The sequence below is a fragment of the Zeugodacus cucurbitae genome, chromosome 5, assembly GCF_028554725.1.
Source record: "Zeugodacus cucurbitae isolate PBARC_wt_2022May chromosome 5, idZeuCucr1.2, whole genome shotgun sequence".
NCBI classification, from domain to species: Eukaryota; Metazoa; Arthropoda; class Insecta; order Diptera; family Tephritidae; genus Zeugodacus; species Zeugodacus cucurbitae.
In genome coordinates, this window is record NC_071670.1 from 28,008,424 (window position 1) to 28,026,173 (window position 17,750).

At 35.1% G+C, this 17,750-nt stretch overlaps 1 protein-coding gene and 1 long non-coding RNA gene across 2 annotated transcripts; both read left to right on the forward strand.

The window, feature by feature from the left end:
• The first annotated feature begins 1,671 nt into the window (after positions 1-1,671).
• LOC128921887 (uncharacterized) lies at positions 1,672-3,714 on the forward strand. Its single transcript, XR_008471206.1, has 3 exons — positions 1,672-2,145; positions 2,213-2,369; positions 2,429-3,714. It is a non-coding gene; the product is annotated as an uncharacterized LOC128921887 (long non-coding RNA).
• A 3,437-nt stretch (positions 3,715-7,151) lies between these two features.
• LOC128922176 (uncharacterized) lies at positions 7,152-8,524 on the forward strand. The gene is made up of 3 exons (XM_054231862.1): positions 7,152-7,497; positions 7,570-7,901; positions 8,011-8,524. Exons 2-3 carry the CDS (start codon positions 7,578-7,580, stop codon positions 8,305-8,307), a joined length of 621 nt encoding a protein of 206 aa, XP_054087837.1. The 5' UTR covers positions 7,152-7,497; positions 7,570-7,577; the 3' UTR covers positions 8,308-8,524.
• The last annotated feature ends 9,226 nt before the right edge of the window (positions 8,525-17,750 follow it).

Consider the following 17,750-nt stretch of genomic DNA (forward strand, 5'->3'; position numbering starts at 1 on the left):
CTGATTACAGAATTGCCAACTACTTCGCCGCTGGCTAAGAAAAAATCAAGCAGCTGGCTGTTTGGTTCAGGCGAAGCAAATAATGCACATCATAAGCTGCCATCGATTGGCTAAGCGTTAAGAGAAGCCAATAGAACGCACTACGTTGTAATTCAAACAGACAAGCAGCAATTATCGTGCAAGCCTGCGCTAAAATGTCCTCTTAATCATTCGCAATAGTGCTGAACCATTTTCTTAGGTGGAGAAATAATTAAATCTTCGCAAAAATATTTTTTACCCCTTGCTGCGTCTATGCCTTACGTTTTATGCAATAAATTAAAATGTATTTCAAAGTAAAAACAACAAAAATGTATATTTGTGTTGTCATTTTTGTCTAAAATTTGTCCTTTGAGTCGTTTTTACCATTGTGAATAGTGTACATATTGTAACGAATTTCCAAAATCTGTCGTTTATTCTAAAACTCTACCCTGTGTTCGATCACTGGATTGTCAAATAAAAGTCACTGTTTAATGGTTATACGCTTATCTTTATTTCTAAATTAACAAACTTAACACTTTATTAGTCGTTGTACAAGTTTACAACTTCTTACTTCTAATTTCTTACACTTGACTCGGCAACTCTCTAATTAAAACTGTGTCTTGCTGCCAGTCCGGCAGCCCTTATATACCCGATTGTTAGCAAGTTATCGTCACTCGAACATTCTGGCAGCGACGATTATCGATGTCTGTAGATAAATCTGGCAAGTTATCGATTTCGTTGTTGATTCTAGTTTATTCTAGCATACATGTTCGTCACAATATGTAAAACAGAATTTGGCAGCACTCAGCAAGCGGCGATAGCATTTTTAATGAGGCATCCGCATACTCTCCTGTACGAATTCCACTAGATAACTTTGTTGTTGCTTTCACATGTAAATTTTTTGAAATACGAGCAGAGCCCAAAGATAGCGAGCAGAGAAGTGACCAATCGATGCCAGCTATACTAAAGTTAGAATTATAGGTGCATAACCATATCCATATAAAACAGCTGATTGAACCAAATTTAAGCAACAATAGGCGTGTTTTATTTGACCACACAAGCTAATAGCTAAATCATGGACAAATAAAACGTACATATTTAGCTTTTTCATATCTTCGCTTAAAAATTAGTTGTGTTGGCAATGCTGGCCCGAACTCTTAGTTGAAATGTAATATATTAAAAAAAAGTTTAATTTATAAATCAAATTTCCTTTTGTTTACCGCTTTACTATAATATTCTGATCTTTTAACCCTTTCGATCCGAACGGGTCCTATGTGTCCTTCAAAGATGCCTAGCTTAGAAAAGAAGTGGTTAAAAAGTTTAAATTAGTATCTTTTTGTAGCTTATATTATTCTTAACGGTATTTGTTTACATTCGTGGTATTTTAAATAATAAACACGTGTTCATTTGCCAAATTAGAACGAATGGTCGTGTATTTCAGCATTAAGTACTGATCGGGATAAATATGTCCCATCAAAAAATACTGACGGGGCATGTTTGTCCCAACCCCTCCCTCCGCCTCTAATTCATTGAACTCGTTTTTAACAGTAAATACGTTTTTCCTATACCTGTCATCTCGATTATGCGAAATAAGTTTTATTTACTGCAACGGCTTTTCGGATCAAAAGGGTTAAGGAATCTACAATCATTATTAGATCCGGGATGGTCAAAATAAATATGGATAAAGTTCGATAGAATTTAAAATTTTGGTTTGTTTACATTTTTATATGCCAAAATGGGATTTCTCGCTATTGCCAACTACTTTTTTTGGTAAAAACCAAACTATTGTGAATGAAAAAAGCTATGAACTGGCAAAGCCTCTAGTTCAATATACAAGCTATGATAGCTTATGACAAGTCAACATAATTATGTTGGTTAAGTCTTCCATACAAAATAAACTAATAGCTTAATTTGCTGGTCAAATAAAACGCGCCTAATGTTTCCATAACAACATGCTCATGACCATAACCATAGCTATCAATTGAATTTTGATTTTCGGCTGTAACCATAAAAAGCTGTTTGTTGATTTTTTGACTTTTCATTTGAAATTTCGTTTGCATTTTGTTTTGTTCGCCTCATAAAAAAGGCGCTCTTGGAAGGAAGTCGCCGATAATTTGGAAGTTGATGGTGAGTAATAGTGAGTTCAATATAAATATTATAATATTTAATATATATTTTTGGACATTATAAGCAGAAAGTGTTGTTATTAAGCGTTGGGGCAACTTGAAAGAACGCTTCTCAAAAGAAATTAGAATCTCCCGAAATGCTTCAGGAAGTGGTTCATTCGTAGGAAGGCAGTGGACGCTATTTGAAAGTTTGCAATTTTTAAGAAGCCACATTATTCCTCGTCCGTAAGTAAAATACATTATTACCATACCCATGTATATAGTGAGAGCATTAATATTAACAGAATGTGACAAAGTGCGCCAATATTGAAACGTAGCGATGGAAACTATGAGTTTATAAACATTTCGTCCGATTCTATATCACAAGATATTTTATAACATATTACTTTTTGTTCTTTTAATCAGAACAGTTGAATTTTTGAACCTTAAGTACAAAGGATATAATCCATATAACGTTCTATATAATAATTATTTGTGTTTATTTAATTAATTTTTTGTTGTTGTTATTGTTAATAAATATGTATGAAATACACGTAAATTTACATTTTCAACATTTTTTATTGAATTTAATATGTATGTTTATAAGTGTTTTACTCTATATGGTTTTGAAAAGGTACTGGCCCATTGTTCAAAAAATAATTTGTGAGGTATTTTCTGTGGTTATACGCACTGTTTCGACCCCAGCGTCTAAAAGTATGTACTGACCGCAATGGCCCTCCACAAGATCTTAATTCGTTTCTCTATTCAGCATTTCTTCCTTCTCCGTTAGTGTAATGCTCTGAGCAGTACCATCGATTCATATCGTGGAGCATTATGAAATTGTGAAGCATTACGATTTTTTCAGCATTTTCATGATGAAACTCCATTGTTGTTTTTAGCACTCTCCACCTCGCTGTCAAAATCCCAAACGCATTTTCAATGCCCGTGATAGTCTATAATTAAAAATTCGTTAGTGCTCTAATTGTATTTACATCTGGATACGGCTCCATAAGATTATTTTTTAATGGAAAGGCACAGTCTCCAACAAAGTAAAACGGTTGGGAATATAACGATAGTGGGGTATCAGGTGGTAGTGGCAAACGATTTTCCAACAGATCTTCGCCAAATCTCGTTGCATGAAAAATACCTCAATCAGTCTGGCTTTCGTAAGCTCCTACGTTAATGGCTGTAAAAGTGTATTTAGCATCACATGCTGCCAACAGAACAATGCAACAAACTTTTTATAATTATAATACATGGATCCTGAATTTGGAGGGCATTTTATCGCAATATGTTTTCCGTCGATCGTACCTACACAGTTTGGCATGTTCCACATTTGCGCAAAGTCGGTCGTGATGTCTATATACTGTTGTTGCGTGGGTTCACTCAGATAAATTGGTGAAAGCATTTCCCAAATAGCTTCACATGTCTCCAGCACCATGTTCCTCACAGTGGTCTTTCCGATTTTGTAGCTCCATGGTAATTTTTTGAAAGGAATTCCATATGCTAAGAACCTAACAACCACCTTAATAAATATAACAAATGGAGTAATATTCACAAAAACTTAAAGAAGTGTGAGGGACAAACGCTCTTTGGCATGGATTTGTTCCATGAATTTACCCAGTGAAGGTTCTATTAACTTCAAAAAAGGGTCATACAACTTCCTATTCATTCTTGAATGGGCAAACAATTCTTGTTCATCCATATCTTTTATTTTCAGGAACGTTTTTTGAATGTATCCGTTTTGGAACCTATTAACATTATTAGGATCGCCTTGTTCGTTTGAATTGCTTTTTTAGCATATAATGTTATAATATTAAGAAATAATGTATCAATTTCTTCGTCACTGCTTATTATACTCTCGCAACAAAGTTGCCAGAGAGTATTATAGTTTTGTTCACATAACAGTTGTTTGTAACACCCAAAACTAAACGAGTTAGATATAGGGTTATATATACCAAAGTGAAGGAGTTCAAATCCGAATGTATGTCTGTCCGTTAGTCCGTCCGTCTGTGCAAACTGTAACTTGAGTAAAAATTAAGATATCTTGATGAAACTTGGCACACTTATTTCTGCCATAACTAAGCCATAAATAAAGCTATGGAAATAAAATTTGGTATGAAGGATCGCACTATGAAGGGGCATATTTGGATGTATATGTTTTTGGGGAAGTGGGCGTGGCCCCGCCCCTACTAAGTTTTTTGTACATATCTCGCAAATATAGAGCTATATAAACCAAACTTTCTCTAGTCGTTTTATTTAGCCACTTCCTAATACAGTCCAAAAATGAAAGAAATCGGATCATAACCACGCCCACCTCCCATACAAAAGTTAGGTTGAAAATTATTAAAAGTGGGTTAACTCACTAACGAAAAACGTCAGAAACACTAAATTTCACATAAGAAATGGCAGATGAAAGCTACACTCAGATTTTTTTACAAAATGGAAAATGGGCGTGGCGTCGCCCACTTATGGGTCAAAAACCATATCTCAGGAACTACTCGACCGATTTCAATGAAACTTGGTTTGTAATAGTTTCCTTACATCCCAATGATATGTTGTGAAAATAGGCCACATCGCTTCGCAACCACGCCTACTTCCTATATACCAGAACTTTGAAGACGATCTGAATCGTTTACATTACAATATATAAAGTAAGCACTAGTGAAGATATCGGTTCAGAACTTTGCACAAATACTATGTTAATAGTGTGGCAGCCCCATTCTAAAAATCGCCGAAATCGGACCATAGGTTTTTAAGGCCACATATATCGAACACGAGGACCTCAGTGCTTCTAACCTAATATTATGGTTTCCAACTTGCAATGGACTTTATATAATATATATGACGAATATGTGTGTCAAATTGTGTATTATATAATATAAATAAAGTTAAATAAATAAATTGCGAGAGTATAAAATGTTCGGTTACCCCGAACTTAGCCTTCCCTTACTTGTTTTATTTAGTTTTTTTGGCACTTTTGAAATTGAAACAAAAATTCCTAATGAAAGTTCAGCTGATTATGGTTATTACACCAATAATCGATTTAGGATAAGGCAAATTGTTTTGTAAATCACCTAGAAAAGGTATTTCAATCTAATTGCCCAAAGAACAACTTTAGGTTGCAAATCATCTCCAATACCGCTAACGAGTCGCCGGGTATATTCAAACGTCTTTTTCTGAAATTATTAAAATCATAAAAGAGCTGAAACCAAAAAAGTCGGCAGGACACGATAAAATTACTCCAAAAATGCTAATTGAGTTACCAAATATTGCTTTAACAGTGCTCTCCGTGCTCTTTAACGCTATTTTCAATTTCGGGTACTATATAATTTCTTGGAAAAAGTCGCAGATCATCATGATAGACAAACCAGGGAAAGACTTGAAGAGCAGCAAATTTAAATTGGTTTTTAAACAAAAATTCAAAACTTAGCCTAGACAATAAAGTTCTGATATATAACGCGGTCATAAAGCCAATTTGGATGTACGGCATTCAACTGTGGGGTACGACCTGTGCAACCAACATCGATATAATTTAGAGATTCCAATCTAAAATGCTTACACTGAAAAAAACCCTGCAGTTAAATCAAATACTTTTTGCAGTTAAAGTACAGTAAAACAAAAGTATTTGTTTCAACAGCAAAACTCTTGACGGAAATACTTTGCTCTTGATTCAAATACTTTTTTTAAATGCGGCACTTTTGAATCAAAAGCGGCTGTGCTTTTAAAAATCATCTTATTAAAATCTAATATAAAAATAGTTGTTTTAAAGGTTTCGTATTTAATTTTCTTTTGATTACAGTTTTTTAAATGTAAAAGTATTTGTCACAACCACTTCGAATTTAATTTTACTGTTTCTCCATACGATGACAGGGAAGTTAACGCTTACATTTTTCCATCGATCATTCTAACAGAAACACGTGTTGCGTGCGCAAATACTTTAATTTTATATTTATAGATAAATATATGTGCTGAAAGTATTAATTTAAGTGAAAGTGATTACTTCAAGACATTTCGCGTTTAGTGAAGCTGCGCAAAAGGAGCTTACATAGTTTGCATTTGCATTAGTGTGCCTGCCGCATCGCCGCTGCTTACGGAGGCTCTTTAAAAGGGACTTCCAGTGATTTTTATACTCTCGCAACAAATCTCTAGCAACAGTATTATAGTTTTGTTCACATAACGGTTGTTTGTAATACCTAAAACTAAAAGAGTTAGATATAGGGTTGTATATACCAAAGTGATCAGGGTGAAGAGTGGAGTTCAAGTCCGAATGTCTGTCTGTCCGTCCGTCCGTCTGTGCAAGCTGTAACTTGAGTAAAAATTAAGATATCTTAATGAAACTTGGCACACTTATTTCTTGGCAGCATAGGAAGATTGCTTTCGAAAATGAGCAAAATCGGACCACTGCCACGCCCACAAAATGGCGAAAACCGAAAACACATAAAGTGCCATAACTAAGACATAAATAAAGCTATGGAAATAAAATTTGGTATGAAGGATCGCACTATGAAGGGGCATATTTGGATGTAATTTTTGTGGGGAAGTGGGCGTGGCCCCGCCCCCTACTAAGTTTTTTGTACATATCTCGCAAACCAATAGAGCTATATAAACCAAACTTTCAGCAGTCGTTTTTTTAGCCACTTCCTAATACAGTACAAAAATGAAAGAAATCGGATCATAACCACGCCCACCTCCCATACAAAAGTTAGGTTGAAAATTACGAAAAGTGGGTTAACTCACTAACGGAAAACGTCAGAAACACTAAATTTCACATAAGAAATGGCAAATGGAAGCTGCACTCAAATTTTTTTACAAAATGGAAAATGGGCGTGGCGTCGTCCACTTATGGGTCAAAAACCATATCTCAGGAACCACTGGACAGATTTCAATGAAACTTGGTTTGTAATAGTTTCCTTACATCCCAATGATATGTTGTGAAAATAGGCCAAATCGCTTCACAACCACGCCTACTTCCCATATACCAGAACTCTGAAGTCGATCTGAATCGTCTACTTTACAATATATAAAGTAAGTATTAGTGAAGATATCGATGCAGAACTTTGCACAAATACTATGTTAATAGTGTGGCAGCCCCATTATAAAAATCGCCGAAATCGGACCATAGGTTTTTAAGACCCCATATATCGAACACGAGGACCTCGGTGCTTATAATCTAATATTATGGTTTCCAACTTTCAATGGACTTTATACAATATGTATGACGAATATGTGGGTCAAATTGTGAATTATATAATATAAATAAAGTTAAATATATAAATTGCGAGAGTATAAAATGTTCGGTTACACCCGAACTTAGCCCTTCCTTACTTGTTTTTATATAAAAGACGACATTTGCGAAAAGTCTACTCTGCAGGTATGTTATGGTTTATATACACATTTATTTCAACAAAAATATGTGTTTAAAAACATTTTTTGTGCATTTTAGTTTACACTATGAGTGAGGAGTTGATACCATCAACTGAGCTGTCGTTATTTGCCGAGCAATGTCCGTTGGGAGATGAGTCCCCTACAACGAAAAATGTCGACAATGAGTCCGTAGTAATTTTGGATAGTGATGAACAGTTAATTAATTTATTGTGTTCGTGGGATTTGTCGTCAAATGCGTTGATACAGTTCAATAGATGTGGTTTAAAGAGTGTAGAAATTTTGCAGATGATCCATTCCCATGATATTGACGAAATTTTTAATGCCAGAGAACTAATTGTGGACAAAATTAAGTTTCGGTACAACTTGCAAAAATGGCGTTTAGAAAATAATGTAAGCAAATCATTTTAAAAATTCGTAACTTCCGTTTAAATTTTCACATTGAGGGTTTCGCACACATTTATAACACGCTTATAAATTATTTATATTAATGTCTTTCTAGTTCGATATGCTCACGTGCTGTAGTCGTGATAGAACTATAACAAACCTTTCATCCATTCGAAGCTGGCTGAGCTCTGCAAGCACACCTTCAACATCCCCAAACAACGAACCCAACGTCGAAGAGGTTTTAAAACAAACAGTAGCAGGTAAGGACATAATAAAGAAGTACGAAAACTGTGGTTGCCTCCAAGAAAGTGACCAATCTGCAATAGTTCGCATTATTGTGGATAATTACTTATTAATTCTATTACGTACCCAGGACAAACAAAAAAAAAAACGCAACTGGGAAATTATATGATAGATACTTTAACAGCTTGCATAATCGAAAAGCTCAGTTGAAAAATGAAGCTCCATCAAAAATTTTCAAAGTTGCCGTTGTAAATGATGAGAGCCACGCTAAACTTAATGAAATAAAACATTGGTTACAGCACAATATTCCTGAAGATATATGCGTGTCGTGGAAAGAAACTTCAGAAGATAGAATTAAAGAACTTGCTAAATATATGTATGTATATGTGTACATACATGCATAGTAGTTGTCACTTTTGTAAACTTTACTCTGTATATTCTCAAATAAAATATATTTTTTATGAAAAAAGTAAATTGATATTGAAATTTTGACTCTACATAGGGAAGTGGGCGGAGAGAGGTGGGAGGGCGGGTGTATTGAAATGGGGGTAAGGTGTGTTAAACACAACAATAAAACAAATACGATTACATTTGAATCAAGAGCAATTACTGTTAATCTCAAATTCTTCTACTGTTAACATAAATGTATAAGTATTTGCTAAAACAGTGCCCCGTTTTTCGATCAAAAGTGTTCCACTGTTAATTTAAATACATGACGCATTTATTTCAACAGTGCTCGCACTTTTAAAACAAATACTCAAAGTATTTGGTCACGTTTCTAATGCAAAAAGTATTTGTGGCAAATGCAGAATACTTTGGTTTTACTGGTTTTTTTTTTTCAGTGTAGAACAATAACGGGTTCACCATGGTACATATGTAATGAAAATATCCATAAAGATCTTGGTATTCTCATGGTAAAGAAAGAAGTAGAGAACAGCAGACACAAATATTTATCCAAACTCCGAGTTCACCCAAACCCATTGGCTAATTCTTTACCATTCTGGAATTTATAAGAGTGCTGGGAGTGATGGAGTTGATGTAGACATCGGGAGGGCACAATAGGCACGCAATCATTTTGAAAAATTCATGAATGTTAAATATCTGTAATATATAAAATCACATAATAATCCTTAGTAAACCCCTATATTATATAATAATATATGATAAATCAGGTAGAAAAATCTCAGCTGAATTATTCGAACATATCCAACAGCATCAAGTGGTGTAATAACGATTTCCTATTTAACGCAATTTTATAGATGCGTTTTCCTCTACGGGAATCAACGACAAAACATATCACATCATTTCCAGAAATACGATAACTGCTCTTCCATTTTAATTTAGCTAACACATTGTTACCGGGCCTGCTTTAAACAAGTAAAAATCGCGATGAAGTAAAAATAGTTTTGTGGATGTTTTACACTCATACATTGAATCATATACTCGTATATTTTTATAAACTCTTAATTTTTTTAAGTTAACTCTGAAATTCCGACGTGAATTAGGAAAATTAAAGTGTATAATTTCAGGTTAATTATGAGAAATATGTGCATGTTCATAATTTAGTAAAATATTGGCATACCTCCCCAATCCTTTCCAAATTAAGCTTCCAAATATAAGGCACTTATATTTAATCTATTTTTCACATGCGAATAATTGCGATTTATCTGCTGTTTAATACCCAGCCAAGCGCGGACTGCTCTTGGAAAAGACAGAAACGCACATTTTAATTGTATATGTATGTACGTATGTATGTCTCCAGGATTGCATGGACATTTGTATACTAGTAATCAAATTCAAAATACATATATGTACGGACCTAGATGTTGCCTACCGAAATTATCGTAAATTATTAGGGACCACCCAATCACCCTCCATATTTAATACTTATATGTATAATTGATATTGATTATACAAATTGTTGATTTAATAAATATAATGCTCAAATGTGAAATTAAAGAGATGCCTTGAATAAATGGTTTCGGAGGATACTCAATCCGAGGCCCTCCTGTGCACATGTTTCTGTAATGCACAGATTGGTATTCACATTCCCAAGCAGTAAGCACATCCACTCTGTGAATCCAAGCACTGTTCTGGAATTTGTCAGCGTGCTTGGACTAATTGAGTCGATGAGAAGATACATCTATACACTCTATTATTGCAACCAACTATAATTCAAGTCCCTATATGCATAGCCACAGAAATATTTCGTTGTCTGTACCAATCAAAATTTGTCAGCGATCGGTGACTAAGTCGAATTGTTCCCAAGGAAAGTATTTATGGTCCGAATGTCTCAAGATTTATTTATATGGGAAAGGGAATAGAAATTGCGACAACAAGCAAATGTACTGCTAAGCTCGTTTCAATAGGCTGGACCAATGCTGAAAATAATCCAAGAATATAAATTTAGAACTTTTCTGAAAGAGACTGAAAATGTTTCTACAAGGACATGTCTACTATACAACTGTATAAATACAGATGTACATATGTATGATGCATTAATAAGTGCACGCGTTCTTATATTCTGGCTTAGAGAGTGAGCCAGGTATGCAGCAGAGCCAGTGTGAGTTGCGTACAAATGTTGCAACATTTTTTAAATGAGCTCGTCGAGAGTCTGGAGTATTTAATTGCTGCTGATAGCGCGCACATTCGCCATTGCATTGTCTGCCGTGCTGAAGCAGTCACAACAGAATCGTAAAAACGGATGCGAAGGTGCAGTCAAGCGGAAGTAGACCGTTTCAAAGAGAATTACCACGAAAAATATTTTTTTTGTCTATTGTTTTGTAGGTGAATGTCTTAATTCGATTAATACAATTCAGTTGGTCCTTTCTTTTTAACGCTAATGAGTAATTTAGGCAATAAATTTAATTAAGAACAGAAAGCCGTCTAACACCAGGAGTGCAGCTGCAAATAATGACAAGTTATCACTGCTGATTTATATTTTTAAATGCTTTCGATACAGTAAGTCAGAGCACTTATAAATGGAGAATACTAGCAACATTTTATTTAAATATCCTGGGCAAAAATGTGAGAGCACTGCATATGTTTAAAACAACGAAGAAATACCGTTTTTCGAAGTAGAACTGTAGATTTAAATCAATATTAAATTATTATTATTTCAACTAAAAAAACAGTTTTCGTGTCTTGTAACAAAAGCTTGCAAAGCTTAGGGAGTAAAGCAAACGTTTGAAACATTTTTAAATTTAGCCATCGAGAATCTCACTCTTTAACTCCGTCAGAGCATCAACCAAATAGCGGTTCATTAAACGAAATTCTGATGCCCTTCGAAATAGTTCAAACGTCGCTATAGCTCAATCAGTTCGCACTTAATTTGATGACATAATGGAAGGAGCGGTAAGATCAAGTTTTAATCGACCATTTTCGACTCTTTGAGAAACAAGAGTTAATAATAAAACTTTTCTTTCGAAATAATCTTCGTTCTTTGACTTTCGCGCCAAACACATTTGTCATAATTTTACTTCCGAAGACGCTGTAAAATGCATGATGTCAAAATTCGAAAATGATTACAATCTCCATGACAGTGTGCCACCTTCCAGCCAAAGAAAAGCCCGTCGTAAAGAAGAATAAATCGCAGTCGTTTAGGCCAGTGTTGAGGTCAATTCAAATCAGTCGGTTCAACGCTGTCTGCACAGTTGGGTCTCGCTCTCCTATAATAACATGACAACGTTTCGCATCAATCAAATTATGTTATCACAAGAACTGAAGCCGACAGATGATTTGAAGCGCCGTAGCTTTGTCGATTTAGCTGTGGAAATGGTGGAAGCCAACGACGATTCTCGCCGAAAAACCATTGCCAACTGACCAACTTTGCGTGTCGAAGGTGTTCTAAGCAAAAAAGTAGTAATTTCAAAAAGGGTATAGCTCTCGCTGAAACACTTAATTTTTTTACAGCTTCTTTTGAAACTAAATATCTTTCTTTTATTTTCCCTTTTGCTATTAAATTCAGATGGTAATTCAAAGTTAATTAATTTAAGAGCGTATAAGTGATTTTTCATATTTGTTGTTTTCATTATTTTTTTCACACAGAAAACACATTAGGATAGATTCAATCCATATTATTTCAAGGATTGGCCTTGTGACTTTTCAATGGTCATGGTGAATGCAGAACGAATCAGAAATTGAAATCGTTTCATCGTGACATATCGGTTGGTATCATTGGGATCCTCGAATTGGGATTTTCTTGACCGTACTTGCCACCAAACGCGTGGATTCAGTTCAGTTGGATGCTTATTTGGTTGCTTCATTTTCGTTTATTACTTAGTCAATAGTTTTGAATGAATGCAGTGGGCCAATGGTATCATTCTGAATTATGTAATTTAAGTCCCTACATCTTTATCCATAGCTCTCAAAATTGCTCCCTCACTCATTGAACAGACTAATCAATGCATGATGCAGTAGTTGTTGCAGATCTTAAAATTTTGATATTTTCATTGCTGCATTATCTCTTGACGTCGATTAAGTTGTTCCAATTCTATGGTGAATCACAATCTAAGTTGGTATTACTATGTTTAAAACATTTTTTAGAATTCGCTACTTCAATGCAAATGCTGTTGCATTACGACTTGTTCTTGAAAGATTTGATCATTTTGGTCGCGGCATGAAATTTCACAATATTGGCACAGTACGAAAACATATAAACCGGTTAAATTTAAAATTGCAGTTCGTCAAATATTCACATTTAGACAACATTATGTTTTGCTATCAGTTGCGTTATGTTTTTCCATTTTTTTTTAAGTAATAATTTTAATGAGAACATTTTATGAAATGAACACCTGCTCTGATATTTTGAATAATACATTTTTCAATTAGCAATTTATATGAAATGTCAGTTGCTTTCTTATATTCACTTACTTTTTTCACTTCACTTGACTTTTATATATATACTAGCAGACCGACCCGGCTTCGCACGGGTTTAAACAAACATTTCAAAATTTTTCCTTTCTGTTTCTTTCCTGTTTCTTGCGTGTGTTCATTTAAAAAAAGTAAAATGTGGAAAATTCGAACATGAAATTATATTTTATTTGCAATGAGCTAAAACTTGATTACGACCTCTAGACTTTGGTGTCCGATGTCTTTCTCTCTGATTGTGAAGGTGTTGAGAACGCTCAAAGTTCGATGCCCTGGTGCGAGATTGTATATTTCTAATATTTTGTATTTCAAGCCGCTGTACACTTCGTACTCGAATCTCAAGCGCGTACTTGGGAGGTTTTTAAATTTTGTTCAGCAAGCAGCTACGAATCGGCACGCGATTGCGAAGCGAAGAGAATAACTTGCAAGACGATTTTCAGTTTCAGATAAAGATTCTCCATCACGGAGTTTCTTTGATAACCTCACCTGGAAACTATTTGCAGAAGTTGAGATATAGCCTATGTTACTTGGGGTGAATGTAGCTTTCCAATGGTGAAAGAATTTTTGAAATCGGTACAGTAGGTTTTGAGTTTATTCATTACAAACATACATACAAATCTTTCCTCTTTTTAATAGTAGTATAGATATATATATATAGTATATATGTATAGATTATTAAAAAAAATTAGTGCAAATACAGAAGGTATTTTATTACAGATTCCAGCCATGCTTTAGTATGAAGGACTATCGTCCTTACTGTGTCCGATCTAAAGAGCATGTGGAATTCGCGGAAGAGCAAGGATTGATTTTAAGAAGGAAATTGTGTCGGATAAGTATATAATAGCTATGGTGGTCAGTACTTTCCGATGCCGGTAAGGAGACAGTAGGTAGCTAACGGCTTTGACGTCGTCAAGATCCTTTTCTTATTTGCAGAGACCATTTACGACCACGTCTTTATAAACCTAGTTCCATTGAAAAAGGAGTAATTACATATTTTACGTAGATGTAATAATAATACAAAGGGAGACCCCACAATTTGCGCCAATTACCGTGGTATAAGTCTCCTCAATATTGCATATAAGGTACTGTCGAGCGTATAGTGTGAAAGACTAAAGTCTGGAAAATCTACCATGACCAGATATTCGCCATGCGCCAAACCTTAGAAAAGACCCGGGAGAGCAGAATCGATACTTACCACCTTTTAAAGCTGCCTTCGACAGCACGAAAAGGAACTGCCTATATGCCGCGATGTCTGAATTTGGTATCCCTGCAAAACTAATACGGCTATGTAAACTGCGTTGAGCAATACCAAAAGCTCCGTCAGGATCGGGAAGGACCTATCCCAGCCGTTCGATACCAAACGAGGTTTGAGACAGGGTGACTCACTATCATACGAATTCTTTAATATATTGCATGGAAAAGTAATACGAGCTGCAGAGAGAATGTACAATTTTCTATAAGAGTGTACAGCTGTTGGCGTACGCCGATGATATTGATATCATCGAAAGCAACAACCCCGCCGTTTGTTCTGCTTTTTCCAGACTGGTTAAGGAAGCGAAGCGTATGGGTCTGGTGGTGAATGAGGAGAAGACGAAATATCTCCTATCATCAAGCAAACAGTCGGCGCACTCGCGTCTTGGCTCTCACGTCACTGTTGACAGTCATAACATTGAAGTTGTAGATAGTTTCGTCTACTTGGGAATCAGGGTTAACAACACCAACAATTTCAGCCTCGAAATCCAACGCAGAATCACTCTTGCTAACAGGTGCTATTGTCGACTGAGTAGGCAATTGAAAAGTAAAGTCCTCTCTCGACGAACCAAAATCAAAACATACAAGTCGCTTATTATTCCCGTCCTGATGTATGGCGCTGAAGCGTGGACGATGACAACATCCGATGAGACTCTTGGGGTTTTTGAGAGAAAGGTTTTGCGCAAGATTTATGGTCCTCTTAACAATGGCAACGGCGAATACCGCAGGCGATGGAGCGATGAGCTGTACGATTTATACGAGGACATTGACATAGTTCAGCCAATAAAATGACAGCCTCTACGATGGCTAGGTCATGTTGCACGAATGGAAGAAAACACTCCAGTTCTGAAAGTGTTCGATGCCGTACCCTCTGGAGGAAGTCGTGGAAGAGGACGACTTCCATTCCGATGGAAAAATCAAGTGGAAAGTGACTTGGCTTCACTTGGTGTTTCCAGTTGGCACCAAAAAGCAAAAATGAGGAATGAGTGGAGCGCTCTGGTGGATTCGGCTATAATCGCTTAAAGCGGTTCCTACGCCAAATATATATATACATACATATATATAATAATATATCTATAGTAATATAAAATAATTTGCTTAGGAACTTAAAGCGAATAGCGGCGTGGAATCAATTGTTCAACAAACATCTGATATACCGTCTGTCTGGGAAAAATTTCTTGAGCTCAGGGAACAGAAGAAAGCAGTTACTAGTCTTTGTTATGAGAACACAAATTAGAAGAACAAACGAATTTTTATTTAAAAATATTGAGAGAGGAGAATAGCCACTCACAATGAATAGTAAACTTTTAAACTAATAATATAAAAATTAAAGTGAAGAAATGATCAAATGGACAGAAAATACATACTTTACATATATGTTATTTTATATGTTATTATATTTAGATGTAAAAATACTTATGAAAACAAAAAAGGAAAACACCAAAATTGAAGATACATCAATGGAACATTACCTAAATGTGACTATGCCTCAGGTTCAAAAGTGCATACGTGCTTTATCGCAATAAATTTCCATTATCTTCAGCAGGAACTATGTAAGAATGAGGTGAAAAAATCACCAATATTTCATATTAAGTTTCAAGCTTATGGAGAAGGAAAAATTTTATCGAAAAAAAAACGGACGGAGGTGAAAATCTATCGGACCCTATACTGGGTGAGTTATGTTTTAGAGTTTACTCATACTGTGTGAATACTCGTATATCATAGAAAATATAAAAATAATGAATTATTTTTCAACATGTTTTACAGTTATCAATGGCGATGGCTTACAGCTAAAAAATATTTTCAAACATATTATATTAAAGTACGTTTACATATAAAAATAATCTGGTTCTAAGCTCGTCCAATAATCTAGCCATTTACATAGCCAAAGGAGATTATCAACTGTCAAATGTGTTGTATTTGTTGTTGTGTTACACCCATTTTCCCTCGCTGACGACCATTTTTGTTTACTTTGTCATTTCACAATTATTTGCAAAATTATCGGTAAAACTGTTCGGTTGCGAGATCCCGAGATCGTTTTGACCCAATGAAGAACGCAAGATGTCGGCGGTACTACGTGCACTGAAAACGGTTCACCTTGTCGCATTACATGCGATGAGGCTAGGAATTCTGCCGGACTACCATTCTGCACTGCCTAGAATAAACATTATTCGCCTCATAAAACTTGTGATAGGCTAAAAGCGCTTCGGCGATACGTAAGGTGATCTATACTTAAGAGTCTTTTGGCAACACACCTTCAGCTGTCCAAATGGGATCCATCGCGTAACCTGTTGCGAGGGTTAGCATCTGAACCTAACCTAACCTTCGGTATATCTTTTCTTAGTTACTCAAAATAACTACCAACCTTAGACTCTACATTGGTATGTATGTATATCTTCGGTAATAATGCAACGATTGGTGATGGACACCGCGATGACAAACTTACTAATTTCATTAATTAATTTATTAATTATTCAAACGAATTGGAACACATTGTTTTCCTAGCTCCGAAGTCAGGGAGCGCTTTGCAAGCACGAGTGCATTCTCGGAACGAATAATACAAAATGATCGCCCACCTGAATTGTATCGGTTTGGAAGTTAGAACTTTTAATTGTTTGTAATTGTTGACTTGACAAATCTCATAATCTGCTTACAAATTCACCGCACAAATTTAAGGCTGTTCTACACAAACGCAACCAACAATTTCAAACTTTCTAATTCAATAATTCCTTTGCTGCTGCTGCTGGCTTCGGTGTAAATGCTCTTATTACTTTTGAAATGCTAACTTTAGAAGCTGATTTACTAATGTGGAATAAGTTTCTTATGTGCTTTGATATTTGTTTGCAGCATGCGCGCACAAAAGTATACAAACTTATTTGAGTAGAAATGTGCAAATGAAAGCCTCTGGACATTCGGGAAATTCGAAATTAATTTAAATACGTTTTGGCATATGCATTAAAATGTAGTTCGACGTTTATCAGATGTAAGATTTACCCTTGTTTAAGTATAAATGGTACATATATATATAAGTAAAAAGTGCAAATAAATTTACGGTAAAAATAATAAATATAGATCTTCATCTAATTGATCAGTTGTTTTTCTTCCTAAGGATATATTTGGAGTTACAAAGAACAGGGGATCGCTATCTTTCGCTACAAATTTACCATAAATCTTTGTCGAAATATTTGTTTCAGTATTCAGAGTACAATTACATTTATAAAATTAAGTGTTAATTTGATTTCAGATGCTAAAATCTCTAGATAAAATACTGAGTTGATTTCAATAGGTAATTAACAATTCAACATTTTAATATGACTCTCCACCAATGCATTGGGCTTATGCATGCATTGAAATATAAAATTCCAGTAATAAAGAGCAGTAAAAGCAATGCAGGGAGAACAATGAATTTTTGAATATTCTTGCACTGCCATATTTCAAGCCAAAAATTACAATTTATTTTATGTGCGGCTAAACCGCTTCAACTGCATTGCA